General features: G+C 42.0%; 1 protein-coding gene across 3 annotated transcripts in view; it reads left to right on the top strand.

The window, feature by feature from the left end:
• Positions 1 to 4877: 4877 nt before the first annotated feature.
• Positions 4878 to 15165, top strand: part of LOC149317186 (protein spire homolog 1-like) — a 112091-nt gene continuing 101803 nt past the window's right edge. Inside the window, exon 1 of one of the 3 annotated variants that reach the window (XM_089517004.1) lies at positions 4878 to 5271. In XM_089517004.1, the coding sequence (XP_089373130.1) occupies positions 4968 to 5271 (304 nt within the window). In that variant the 5' untranslated portion in view covers positions 4878 to 4967. The remainder of the gene's footprint in view (positions 5272 to 15165) is intronic. The other 2 variants (XM_089517001.1, XM_089517003.1) reach the window with 2 other exon arrangements.

Below are 15165 nucleotides of genomic sequence, written 5' to 3' on the forward strand. Positions count from 1 at the left end.
AATCCCAGTAGTTGAAGGAGCTTTAGTGTTGGTCTTTCTCAGGCATACTAAAATAGTTTGATAACATGACTTAAAAGTATGTTTAAGCAGATCTCTGCTGCTTTTTCCATTTGAGTTCTTTGCTCTGGCCACAGAAGGTGAAAAGGACTTAAACAGGCTGCAGAATGGGCTTTGCTTCTGTCACCACTGGGTGCTTCAAACATAACACAATCCCTTCATGAATAGCAGTGAGAACGAATGAACTGTAGTTTTGAACGGATACATTTCTTACATAATGGTAAATCATGCGTAGTAGTGTGATCTGTGCTTCTACATAATTGCCTACTCAGACTGGCACCAGTTGCAAATACCGAACAGTTGCCAGGGGATTAAAGCTGGGGACTTCCGGCACGCAAAGCTGATGTTTGCATGCAAAGCAGCACTGGGACTAGTATTTATGAACTCATAAACTTAGAAGGAAAGGTTCATAGTAATTTAGGAATGAATTACTAACGCTGTGACAGTAATGGCTTTCCATATGGCACATTGCCATAGCAAATGGATTTCCTTCTCCAGAGACACCAAACTCTCCTGTCTGAACTGACTACTGTTTTAGTCCTCACCATAAATCACCCAAACACTCTTTCAAAAATATGTGTATATAGGCTGAGTTTCCCTTATCCAAAGTGCTTAGGACCAGAAATATTTTCGATTTGGGGAAAATATTTACATATATGCAATTAGATATGTTGGAGATGAGCCCTCAGACTCAACATGGCGGTAGAATTCAAATTCATGCATCGTAGGAAGTAGGTTCAAGTGTGTGAGAAAGCTCATGCTACAACTCCTCTCAGGCAGTTTCAAAAGTGCCACAAGATCCCTTGGCTTACTGATTTTCCAGACAAACACAGCTATGTCTTTGAAGTCTAAACATTAAATTCATTTGTGCTTCCTATACATCTCATACACACAGCCTGCTTTTATAAAAAATACTTTAAATAATTTTGTTTGCGAAACCAAGTTTGTGTACACTTTGTTTATTGTTAATGGGTGCCTTCAAGTCACTTCTGACTTATGCCGACGCAAAGGCAAGCCTGTATGGGGTTTTTGTTTTGTTTTTTGCAAGACTGATTCAGAGGGGGTTTGCCATGACTTCCCCTAAGGTTGAGAGTGTGATTTGCCTAGTGGGTTTGATAACCAAAGTGAGAATCAAACCCTGGTTTCAGAGACGCAGTCCAACACTGAAACCACTATGCCACTCTGTCTCTCTCTGTACACTGAACCATTGGGGAGCAAAGGGGTCACTGTCTCAGCCACCTCTGTCAGGGTGACCAGATGTCCTCACTGCAAAGGAGGACAAGGTCCTGCAAAATGCAGGGCATTCTATGATTCAAGAAAAAATGTAGGACATGGCCAAATGAAAGCTAAAAATACTGCTACATATGAATTAATGTCTCTTAATCATGCTAAAAATGGAACACGGCCTCATAGCCCGAAAAACCCTAAAAGGATTCACTAGTTTTTGTGGGGCATGGAAGAGCATGGGGTATATATACCGTTGGTTGAGAGCAAGTGATTTACACGTTAATCTGTGTATTGTTCTGTGGTTGAATAGCAAGGCATCAGGGTGTCTAATTAATGATCCATTGTCTGCTGGAAAACCCCTCTCACTCTGGGTGGTTTTCATTTGGATTTTTGTTGGTGTTTTGATTTTGGTGTTTTTCAGGACTGGTAGCCAGACTGTTTACTTTAAGGGTTTCTTCTTTCCTGTTGAAGTTGTCCAGGTGTTTATGGATTTCAATGGCTTCCCAGTCCATTCTGACTTGAGAGTTGTTCACATGGTCCAGAATTTCAGTGTTTTCAAACAGCATTTTATGCCCAGGGTGGTTTATAACGTATTCTGCCACTGCTGATTTTTCTGGCTGACCCAGTCTGCAGTATCTCTCGAGTTCCTCGATTTGTATTTGAACACTGCATTTGGTGGTCCGTATGGAGAATGGTAAGGGCAGCTATGAAAGAAATAGAGAAAATCCTAAAATGCAAGGATATACAACTGAGCACAAAAGTTAGAATCGTACAAGCCATTGTATTCCCTATTACCGTGTATGGATGCAAGAACTGGACAATTAAGGAGGAGGATAGGAGGAAAATCAACTCCTTTGAGATTTGGTGTTTGAGAAGAGTGCTAAGGATTCCATGGACAGCTAAAAAGACGAACAGATCAAGCAGGAAATCTCCCTGGAAGCAAAGGTGACCAAACTCAGGTTCTCCTTACTTTGGACACATCATGAGAAGACAAGAACTACTTGAAAAAAACAATAATGCTAGGAAAGCATCAACAGCAATAGCAATAATATTTCTATACCACTTATCACTGTGCTTAAGTACTCCCTAAGCAGTTTACAATGTGTAAGCTAATTGCCCCCAACAAGCTGGGTACTCATTTTAGCAATCTTGGAAGGATGACAGGCTGAGTTGACCCTGATGGACTCTATCAAAGAGATCACAAGTATGAGTTTGCAGGAGTTGGGCAGAGCAGTGGAGGACAGGGAGTCTTGGAGAGGTCTCATCCAAAGGGTCGCCATGGGTCGAGATCAATTTGAGGGTAGTTAATAACAACAAATGTACATCTCCATCATGCCAGCACGCTCTCTGAAGATGCCAGACACAGCTGCTGGTGAAACATCAAGAATAATCACTCTCAGAACTCATCCACACACAAAAAAACCAAACAAAAAAACTAAAACAGTGGTCCCCAAACTGTGCCCTTCAAGAGATTTTGTACTTCACCTCCCGGAAGCCTCAGCTATGTTGGCCAATAGTTTGGGATTCTGGGAGCTGAAGTCCAAAATTCCCTTAAAGAGCACAGTTTGGGAACCACTGAACTAAAGGGATCCCTAGTTTTTTGGGTTTTTTTCAGGCTATGTGGCTATGTTCTAGAAGAGTTTGTTCCTGATGTTTCGCCAGCATCTGTGGCTGGCATCTTCAGAGAATGCTGGCATGGAAGAGAGTGGGGTATACACACTGTATGACCCTTGGTAGGTAGGAGTGATTTCCATGTTAATCTGTATTGTTCTGTTGTTGAATGGCAAGGCCTTGGGGTGGGAGGATATGCGAGGCGGATTTGTGTGTACCTTGAATTGCAAATTGACACTAAATTTCCCTGACTTTGAAAATCTACCAGTGACGGCATAGTGACCGTCAAAGGGGGAGTTGCCAGGCTGCAGATAGCCTTCCCTACCCTCTGCACTAAGACCAGAAACAGAAAATGCAGGCCTATGACTAACATCTTCAATTTCTTTCTCCTGTTTGCCTGATGAAGAAGCCAGTGTGACTTCAAAAGCTTGCAACATGTAATTGTGCATTTTGGTTGGTCCAATTAAGGTATCATTGTTTGGATGTTATTGGATTTGCTATACGGCCAACAGAGCTACCTCTAGATGTTTTTTGTGTCTGTTATTTAGTGATCATTGTCTGCTGGGAAAACCAATGACCTTGGGTGGGTTTTTTTTGTTTATTTGCATTTTGCTGGGTCTTGATTTTGGTGTTTTTAAGGATGGAAGCCAAACTTGGCTAAATTTAAAGGTTTCTCTTTTCTGTTGGATGTTGTCTTGGAGTTTGTGGATTTCAATGGCTTCCCTGTGCATTCTGACCTGATAGCTGTCGGCTGTCCCTGTTCGGTGGGCATGCAGGGAGTAAGCTGCGTTGGCCATTTAGTAAATCCAAACAAAAACCCACCAAACAGGGATACCTTTATTGGCTAACCGGGATGCACAATATCCTTGTCGCACGCTTTCGAAGTTCCAAGGGCTTCTTCATCAGGGAAGGCGTTATTGTTACTGTTGTAGGAAACCATAATGTTATTTTATAAAGAGCAGGGAGGCCTGGAGATTGGAAAGGGAAAAAATAGTTTACTTTGCTGCAGCTGTTCCCAGTAGGAAATTCGCCCAAATCACTGGGACCTGGATTCCCAAAAGAACCATCCCTTTATAGTTCCTTGAACAAAGAAAACTACAAATCACGTTTCATTGGTTACATATAAAATAAACATTTACACCCCTGTATATTCATTGGATGTTCAAATATTACACCTAACATATGTCTCTATTGCTATCCATCAATCAAATCGATATCTATACGTTTGGTGTCACTGTTTCCAATCTGTCTATGCAGTACTTCCTTTTGTGAAGTGGAAGGCTTTCATGGCTGGCATCCATAGTGGGTTTTTTGGAGTACCTGGCCATGTTCTGGAAGAGTTTCTTCCTGAGGTTTCGCCAACATCTGTGTCTGGCATCTTCAGAGAACGCCTTTGGAGTACTACCTTTTATTTGGGTCAAAAATCTTAAGTTAGGAGCCGTTTCCCAAAAACTGTTTTACATTCCAGAAGAGGATCTGACATAATTATTGTTATTATTATTTATACCGCGCTCTTCAGCCAAAAGGCTATCAGGGTGGCTTACACACTGTGTAAATCTACAGCGCTATATAAATAAAGTTTAATGATGATGATGATGATGGTATTTAGGCCTTCCCCTGCCCTCAGGCTCAGTCTGAATGACCTGAGTCCCATCATCCTGGGCAACCTTTGCTCTCTCTATACATTTCAGTAACTATGAATTGTGAACTCCTGAGCATAGTAAAAGCCTCAGTCTTCACCAAACCAAACGGGAGGGGGTTACTCTAGAGAGGTGTGTTGTTGTGTGTTGTGTTGTGTTAGGAATAATGTGTGTGTTGCTTGCTTGCTTCCTTCCCTGAGAGGGGCAGCAGGGGGCGATGGCGGGCTCCCCTCCTCCTCTTCCTCCTCCTCCTCCAGAGGGACGCCATTGCGTTGCTATGAGGCGGCGGCTGCCTCCCTCCCTCCTCCTCCTTCCCTCCTGAGAGAAGGAGGAGGGCCAGGCCTGAGGAAGGATGCGGGCGGCCGGCGTCGCAGGGCTGCTGCCGCTGCTTCTTCTGAGGTGAACCCGCTAGTCGTCCTTGGCTGGAGGGCCATGGCGGAGGCCTTGCCGGGCCCCTCGGGAGGCGCCCCCCGGGAGCCGGAGCAGCCGGAGGAGTCCGGGGCCGTGGAGGGGGCGAGGGAGGCGCTGTCCCTGGAGGAGATCCTGAGGCTCTACAACCAGCCCATCAACGAGGAGCAGGCCTGGGCCGTCTGCTACCAGTGCTGCGGCTCCCTCCGCCGACCAGGAGGGCAGCCCCCCGGGAGAAGGGCGGAAGGCCCCGCCGACATCCGCCTCTGGAGGGACGGCGCCGTCACCCTCGGAGCAGCAGGGCAGCCCCCGGAGGAGCAGGGAGCAGGTACCGGCAGCAGCAGCGGCGGCGGCGCTTGCCCTCTCCTCCTTCTCCTTCTTCTCCTTCCCTCAGCAGCGGCGCCCGCCTTCCCGCCTCCCTCGGCGCCCGCCCTCCTGGGAACGCACTGCGCCGGCTGCGCCACAGCCCCCCCCCCTCAGCCTTATTCCGTGGCAGCTCTGCCCTCCTCCTCCTCTTCCCCCTCCTTCTAGCCCCCTTCTATATCATTATCATTATCATTCTCCTCGCCCTGAGTCTGGCCTTATGCGACTATAACCTTGTGACTGACTTACCCTAACCTTGCTCGAATGTGATACTAACCCTGCCTTATCCAAGCCTCCTTCTGTATTCTCTCTCTGCCTCAGTCTAACCTTCTTCTACAACCATCTTCTTCTTCTTATTATTATTATTCTCATCCTGGCCTTATTCTATAATATTATCATTATTATCATTCCAGCCTTATTCTAGAATATTATTCTTAGTCTTATTCTCTTCCTGCCTTATTCTAGACTGATTCTATTATTCTTACTATTCCCTCCCTCCCTGCCTTAGCCTAACCTTATTCTATAACCATGGTATTCTTATTCGCCCAGCCTTATTCTCAAACCATATCATTATTATTATTATTATTATTATTCTCTTCTTGTCTCATTCTGGCCTTATTCTATAATATTATCCTTATTATCCTCACCTTGCCTTATTCTATCATACCATTCTGCCATATTTTAGCCTTGTTCTGTAGCCTTACCATTCTTATTAGGCCCACCCTGCCTTATCCTAACCTTATTCTGTAACATTATTCTAGCCCTGCCTTAATCCCAGCCTTATTCTATATCTTTATTATTCTAACCCTGCTTTACTCTGACCTTATTCTCAATAACCTTATTATTCTTATCATGCTAACCCTGATTTATCTTAACCTTATTCTATAATATTACACTAACCCTGCCTTATCCTACCTTTATTCTATAAACTTATTATTCTAACCCTGCCTTATTCTAACCTTACTTAATATCTTTATTATTCTAACTCTGCCCTATTCTGTCCTCCTATAATGTTATTCTAACTCTCCCTTATGCTAAGCTTATTCTATAACCCTTTAATTCTAACCCTTCCTCATCCTAACCTTATTCTATATCATTATTCTTATTATCCTAGTCCTGCCTTATCCTTACTTTTTTCTATAAACTTATTCAAAACCTTCCTTATTCTAGCCTTATTATATAAACCTATTGTTCTATTATTATTATTATTATTAAGGTTATTCTATAACCTTATTCTGTCCCTGTCTTTCTCTCTTTCCCTCTTTTTGGTGTTTATATAAACATGGGCTCCCTTCTTTGGCCTCAAGGTGATGATGTTTTTCCCTCCCTCCCTTTCCTCACACTGACAAAAACCCTTCTGTTCCATCTTTTTTATGCCTCCTCTTCCTTGGCTACTCCCATGTATTTTGCTGCTTGGCATCATCCTCCATGCAGAATGTGATCTTTTTTTCTCCCCAGTTTGAATTATAGATGTTTCATCATATGGGGGGGGGGACCCCTATATGTTCCAAGTGCTGCATTATGGCTATATGGTTTGGGAGAGAGCCAGCATGATGTAGTGGTTTGAATGTTGGACTACAATTCTGGAGACCAGGCTTCAATTCCTCGCTCTGCCATGAAACCCACTGGGTGACGTTGGGCAAGTCATATGCTCTCAGCCTCAGAAAGGCAATGGTAAACCTCCTCTGAACAAATCTTGCCAAGAAACCCCTATGATAGGTTCGCCTTAGGATCGCCAGAAGTCGGAAATGACTTGAAGGCACACAACAACAAATATAGTTGAGAGAGTTCTGAGCCTGGAAGGGTTGTTTAATTAACCTCAACAAATGACTTGGGTTGTGCATTTCAGTTGCATTTCCATGTTTGATGCAGCAATGTGTTACTATGTGCTTCCAAGTCATTTTTGGCTTATGGGCATTTCTTGATACGGTCAGCTGACCAATCAATAAGCTTGTTATTGTTGACTTATGACAACCATAGGGTTTTCTTGGCAAGTTTATTCAGAGGGGCTTTTCCATGGTCATCCTCTGAGGCTGAGAGAGTGTGACTTGCCCAAGGTGACCCAGCGGGTTTTTATGCTCAAGCGGTGAACTGATCCCCGGTCTCCTGTGTCGTAGTCCAGTGCTCAATCCATTACACCACACTGGCTCTCCTTATTGTTTTTTAAAGCAGTGTTGAGAGACCGTGTCAGACAGTGAGGGGATGTGCGTCTGTTTGTCTGCATTTACCCCAGTTGCTGCCTCTTTAAGCCAGAATGTTCCTTGCTTCTGGTCTGAAAAAGCCTGTAGAGATGAAAATGATGCAAAGCTGCTCATGTAGGTCAGCATGACGATGGGGGAGGGCACTGCAAAGCAAAACAAAGAGAGCAGCTGTCAGAGCCTGGGCATGCTGCTAGCAGGAGGTTTTAGTATCTCTTGGCTTTGTGCCTTTGTTTTGTGTATGTGTGTGTGTTTATCCAAAACAGGGACTCTAATCCTAAATTAAATTCTCTGGGAATAAATTCTATGGCTGTGAGTGGGATTTGCATCCTAGTTCTACAGTCATCTATCTGCTTCTAAGAGTTGTTTATAGACAATAGGCAGGTGAAAATAATTGCTCTAATCTATATAAGCCAACGTTTTACTTGTAGTTATTAGTAAAGGAGAATATCGAATTAAATGGCCCAATGAATGCAAGACAGAAAACACAGAGCTGTGAATAACTCTTCCTCAAAAGTAGGTTCTTGTGTACATTATCTTAAATGGATTCAGCGATTACATATACGTAATAATATGTTTTCTTTCTTGTGTGTGTTTGCAGCACATACTTTCAAACATATCTGATTAAACTAGTTGCCTCAAACACAGTTTTAACAAGCAAGTCAGCATCTCAAATCTCTGTTCAAAGCCACCCTAGTTCAACATAAACTCGTTCTAGCGGTAAACAGATTATCCCTGCCATTTTACTTGTGCAATCAACAAAACTATTACAGTATCAAAAGTGACAAACAGTGCGCCTCATACGGATCCTAATTTTGCTGTAGAATGTAAGTGGATTTGAGAGAACAAGAGGTAACATGAAGACTTCAACATGTAATTTAATTTGAGAATCAAATTTGAGAATCAAATTAAAGGGCATGAGAGGCAATTTCCCTAATCCGTTGTTGTAGAGAGAACAATAGAAGATGCAACTGTGGTGTTTAATATCTGCCTTGCTTTTCATGTTAGGTCCTTTATACTCTTTCAGTGAATTCCTACAATCCATTCTACGTTGCTTTTTTTGGTTAAAGAATAGAGGATGGAGAGCTTGCGATTGGGATAGTTTTGTATAGTTATTTAATATTATTATGGTGAATTTATATACATCTGGCATTAAGGTACAGAGCTTCAGATCTAAACACCTTATATACAAGTTTGTATCCCAAAACAACAAGGAGAGCGAAAGAATGATTGACATTTTGAAGACTTTTTTGTTAGCCTGCATCTAAGAGTGTTCTGTATCTCAAATTTCTTAATTATAGCTATCATAAATTAAAGTGATGTTCATCATCTGTCCCCATAAAATGTAATTCAAACATGTAGGTATAATACAAACATTAGGAAGAAATAGGGCATGCCATTCGTTTTCTTGCACATGCAATGTGGCTAAAGAGATTAGATTTCACAGTAATCTTTCATGCCTTTCAAGAAAAGAAGGAATTTCCAGAATTAACAGTATCTTGCTATTTTCAAGTATCATAGGTTTTAAAATGGCTACAAGGAGTGATAATGCTTAAAGGCCACAGTAGGAGTGAGGAATCTGTAGCCTTCTAGATGGGTCTTGATTTGGAATCTCTTCATTCTCTTTTAGCATGGCCAATGGACTGGGATAATGGGAGTGGTATGACAAGGATCTTTTGAGGGCCATAGGCTCCTTGGTCCTGGTTGAGAGCTTTGGCTAAGTGTGTGCTCTCTTGGGCACTTTCACCCTTAAACAGGACAAATGTAGAGAGACATATTACTTGAGGTTTCCTAGTTGTGAGTTGTATATTACTTTGTACACTAATACCAGCATTTGAAGGGGGAGGGTGCTATAGATAATGTTCTCTGAAATAATCTGGTAAGAAGATGTAAGTATAGAACAATAAAATACAGATACCAATACCTTTAACTTTATAGCCCTCTAGAGCCTTCTGTACTGAAGGTAACCCAGTTGTTATGCACTGACTGTAGTTAATGAATCAGTCTTAATGGCATTATAATACGTCTGTTTTGAAGTTACCAATGTGTGGAGCACAGTGTCTAGGCTATCCTTGTTGATGAGTAAGTATATTTGGTATAAGCTGGTAGTAAGTACTCATAAGCTACACTTACAACAGTAGATGCAGGAATACTACCAAACTGTGAACTATTACTTCCGGGAGAGCACAACTCCATCTCTTTCCCTAATTTTGAGAGCTAGGAACCATTCACCCACAGTAATTCTGTCTTCCTAGGATTCAGCTTCAACCTACTGGCCCTCATCCAGATCACCACTGCATTCAAGCACTATTCTAGGTCATGAAACTGCAAATGCAAGAAAACTTTGGTTTACATTACAGGACTTCCTGAAGCTATTTGTGATTTAGTTCTTTGTATTCAGTGCTATGTACTAAAAGGGGCTTACTTTCCAGGTAAACACATGTGGAGATCATTAGCAGTTAATTCTAATTCTGTCACTTTTGCTTCACTGAATGGAAAAAGTAGGGAGAGGAAAACAAAACACATATTTGTGAGTCCTTACTTTGTTGGAAGGAATTTTGATAATTAGCTTATACTCTTTCCCTGAAGAAGACTCTGTCTTTCAGTGAGGCCATAATGTTCCGCAAACAAATTAGATGGATGAAGGCAAGTACTGTTAAGTAAAACAAAAGGAGATAGTTCACATAGGTAGGCTGAGCTGTAATACAAACTGTGAAAGGAAGTAAATAAACCATAAAACTCAAAGCAAATGTGCTGTGGAATGTTATATTTCCACACATTTTTAGTGAGTTGGACCTTGAACATAAAATAACATGTAGCTGACTAAACTATTTTTAACATGGCTATTCTGTTTAAAAGCCAAAACTCCTGTTTGACTGGGTTTCACTTTCAAAAAGAAGGAATTCCATCATCCTGTCCTTTAGCTCTTCATCTATCAGTGTACTTACCACACTGCTACACCGAAGTCCAAACTAAAATGTGCAAAGTCAAAAGCATGCAAACATAGCAATGATTTAATTGCCAGAAAGTGCAGTAGATGGAGATGCAAAGAGTGACTTGGGCTGCTTATAGTTTTCAGTGTCTTTGCAGAGGCCAGGACTGGCTAAAACTCTGTCAGTGGGAACATGCCAGGGATCAGAGGTCCATTTTTGACTCCTCATCAAGGCACATTAGTGTGCTCAGTTAATGGAAAGTAGGTTTCTGGTGACTTTCAGTCACTTTTGGGATGTGGTGAGGACCAAATGGGCCCTCTGGAATCTCTTTTAAGGAAAAAAAATGTTTTGCCCCCCTCCCCCAATTTCAATCAGGGGATGTTGAGGGCAGGTAAGGTGTATAAGTGTCCTGCAGGTTGTCCAGTTCCCAACTGCTAAAAGGATGTGTTTCAACAGTTTGAGTTAATAGAACAAAAGAAAAAATAGGAAGAAAATAACTAACTGCAGGTAGCATCATCTGTGTTGTCCTTCCCCATGTCATCTTATATTGTTCTGACTACAAACAGAAGGGTTGACTAACAAGAAGAGTGTGGCATATTAGTGTGCCTGAAGAGCAAGTTACTCCACTGACTTGAGTTATATTGTTAGACTCTTTGTAAATAATTACCTTGCATTAAACTCTAATAGTGTTTGGTGTTGTAAAAATACCATAGAGCATTAGTGTTCCAAGAGTACAGCAGTTGTTTGTTTTAAAGTAGTTGTACATTAAAGAAAAATATACATAACCTGCCAGTTGAGCTTGCTACATTTTTCTTTCAAGAAAATGCATGCAGCAATATTTTTGTATCCTAGGAAAATGTAATTTGATAGTTTCTTCATTAATTTCATATCGAAAAAACTGTTTTTACTTTATAATGTACAGTTGACCCTCCATATCCATGGATTCTTTATTCACAGATATAATCATCCATATGGCTTGAAAATACTATTTAAAAAAATAAATTTTAAAAAATGGACCTTGATTTTGCCATTTTATATTAGGGACACCATTTTACTATGCCATTGTATTTAATGGCCTTGAGAACCCACAAAGTTTGGTATCCACAAGGGTCCTGGAAACAAACCCAAGCCGATACCAAGGGCCCATTGCATGCAAATATAAAGTAACAATATATTGATTTTTAAAACTTTGCATGGCGGTCAGAGCAGTATGGTATAGTGGTTTGACTGTTGAACAAGGACTCTGGTGAACAAAGTTCAAATCCTGGTTTTGGCCATGTAAATCCACTGGATGACCTTGAGGAAATCAAACTCTCTCAGCCTCCAAGGATGGTAATAGCAAACCCCTTTGAAGAAACCTGCCAAGAAAACCTCATGATAGGTTTGCCTTGGGGTCACCATACGTCAGAAACGACTTGAAGACACACAACAATAACAAACATGTACCTGTATACATAAAAAGGGTAGAGCAATCCCAACTTGTAGGTCCACTGGCAGTGGTTTAGAATGGGTTGAGGCCAAGTCATTAACTATGGGGGAGAGGAATGAGGGCATTCCCCCCCCAGTAAGAATCCCCCTCCAGTTAAATTTTCCTTCATTTCTCAAATTTCTAGCAGTGTCCCAGTACAGATGGGCCCTGAGTGATACCCTTGTCACGTGTTAGGGTTGCCTCAGGGCAGAGTGTCCCCATGCCCCACAATCCAAACACATGGCGGCGGCATAAACATCCTGTCCACATGGGGGCCACCATGATGATGTCACTCACGCACTGCTTCCAAATGGCGCGGCACGTGCGTGACATCTCTGTGCCGCCCCAGGCCATTTACAGCAGCCTGGGCACAGCTCAGGAAGGAGCTCCAAAACGGAGCTCCTTTTCGGAACTAAAGGGCTGCGTGAATGATGCCAGGGTGGCCCCTTTCTACCATGGCTGTGCCTGTCAGGGTGTCCTGGGGCATGAAGCCCCAAGGACATCCCTTTTTGGGACCATGGAGAAGCGGCATTTTTCAGCTTCTTCATGGTCCTGAAAAGTGCTGGATTGGGGCCTCTGGGCTGCTGGTGAGGCTGCCCTGGCCCCAATATGTGGCGCAAAGGGGCGGCTGCAGGCTGGCCCTAAGGGATCGGCCTGTACCATGCCGGTGTAGACAGGGAGACCTTTAATATCATACCCATCTAAAACTTTTACATTTATTATTATCATTTCTTTAACATAATCAATGTACATGGTGCATTACAAGTAAAACATCCAAAAACAGTGGGTCCTATTCAGAGGCATACAGTACAATCTAAAACCTATGTGTGTACAGAGAGAGAGAAAGAGAGAGAGAGAAGACAGGTAAGGAAGGAATAATAAAAATATAAAACTATGCAATACAACTGTAAAACAAATTATCCAGATAAAATATGAAGAAAATGACAGTATAATATTAAAAAAAGGCCTCATTCCCACTCGCCCATTTGCTCTGAATAGAACAGGGCAGATCCAGTTACCCTCATATTGAATCTGCTCGGAAAGAAGTTCCCACTACTCTTTACCTGGATCAATGCAATTTGCCCCTCTGAAGTTTATATTTGCAGTACTGCTTTAAAATGGAGCCTCCTCTGTTGTCAATCAAATTCACTTCCACTTTTGTCAAAGATGGCATAACCTACAGCCATTGGCCAACTGAATGGGTGCTTCCCCCCTCCTTTTTTAAAAAAAACTGGCAGCAGTGTGCGCATATTCTGTCAACTTGTCATATTTTAAAACCTCCAGGTGTGTGTGTGTGTGTGTGTTGTGTGTATTTGGGTCATTACAGATTATGGCAACCTTAAAATGACCCCATCCTGGGGTTTTCTTGGCAAGATTGGTTGCGAGGAGATTTGCCATTGCCTTTCCCCTGAGGCTGAGAGAGTGTGACTCCCCCAAAGTCATGAGTTTCCACAGCCTTCCCTCTGAATGCCAGCCTTTAGCTTCCCCTTCGCTTCCAGCCCAGCATTTCCTCCTCTTTGGAACCCCTTCCCTTCCCTTCCCTTCCCTTCCCTTCCAGCCCAATGCCACCTCCGAAGCCCTTGCCTCCCCCCTCTTCCCGTCACAATATTAATAATAATAATACCACACCTCAGAATGCCATCTCTGCATCCTCTTGCTTTTCCTCTGATTGCCACCCCAGACTGCCTTACATACACATATACATATGTAGCAAAAGCATTCACACATTGTATCAATTTGCCAAATTTAAAAGGAAACACATTAGCATATTCTGTCACACACGCGCACACACACACACACACAATTTTTTTTTAAAAAATGCCACTTGCAAAGTGACCTGCCATGCCGGCAGCAAGTAAACAAAAGGGAAATATAGCACAAGCAGACACATTCTATCAATATGTATCAACCTGTAGAATAAGCATTCGCATAATCTGTAATAAAATTACAAAAGAGAGAGAGAAAGCTGCCTACGAGAGGGGAGGCATGTTCCGCCCTCTGTCCTCCCTCTGACCTAAATCCCTCCCCTGAATTTGACCTGATCGTGACCGGGGCCAAGTTCACATTTGCCGGCACCCGGTTTTTCTCAAAAGATACAGGAAAAACTCCGCTTTCAAAAGACCTGCACCAAGGAGGATTTGCCCCTGAACGATTGTGCAAAACTCAAATTCGAGTGTAAAAAAACTGGCGCCAGTATGAACTTCCCACTTTTAATCCGGTTTCTGAACCAGGCTAAAAGGTAATCTGAATGGCCTCACAGCAAACTGAAAATACCTACTGTATAAGCATGATGTACAAGATTATAAAAGAATATTAAATTAACATTCCAAAAGCTCTGGAAAACAAGAAAATTTTAAATTGAGATTAAATAATAATGAGGGAAGGATCAGTCTGCAAATGTTCAGGGAGGCAATTCCAAGAATATGGAGCAGTGACTGAAAAAGAACAAAGCTAAGCCAAGAAAGAGGAAAGCCTTCATTGGGCGAGAAGCCTCGAATTCTAAAGAATATGGGCTGAAACATAGGAGTTAGGTTGTATAGGGCTTTGAATGTAAAAACAAGCTTGTACTGAATCCCAGAAGGAATGGTAACCAGTGAAGAAATCAGTCAAAAGAAGATTATAATAATCAGGCCAGGAAATGACCAAGTCATGAACTAAGGTCTTAGCAGAGGAAGCCAAAAGAAAAGATCTGATTTGTGCCATGTTATAAAGAAAAAAATGGATATGACTTTGCTACAGCCTCAGTGTGAGCAACTCTTTAATGCCTTTCCTATAACTAGCTACATCTCTGGTGGAGGCAGTTTACTATTTCCCAAGAGAAACTCTCTGGAGACAGATTTGCTTTGCTGTGGCCCTAGGGCATATATGGAAAGTTCTGTGGGTGGCAAGCTGGCACCACATTTCTGGAAAATTCTGGCTGTATGTTCTTTTGGTTCTGGTTGTTTAATGACTTTGTTTGTATATGGAGACAAAGGGACAAACACTAATATCTTATGGTTACAGTTGCCAACTTTTGTGCACAAACGTATACAATACTGTAGTGCAGAAAACATGTAGGCTGCATGGGAAGGCATTTGAATTATCGCAATTATAAGGGCAAATTTTAGATGTCGTCATGTTGTAATGACTGTGTAGATTACTTAGCAGGCATTTCTGTTTAAGAAATGTTCTCAGTATAAATGGATAACTTGATTTTAAAATAAAATAAAAAATAAAATTTTTTATTTGTATACCGCCCTTCCATCGATCAGGGCGGTGAA

The sequence above is a fragment of the Sceloporus occidentalis genome, unplaced genomic scaffold (assembly GCF_023333645.1).
Source record: "Sceloporus occidentalis isolate IW3139 unplaced genomic scaffold, rSceOcc1.0.p SCAF_3, whole genome shotgun sequence".
NCBI lineage: Eukaryota > Metazoa > Chordata > Lepidosauria > Squamata > Phrynosomatidae > Sceloporus > Sceloporus occidentalis.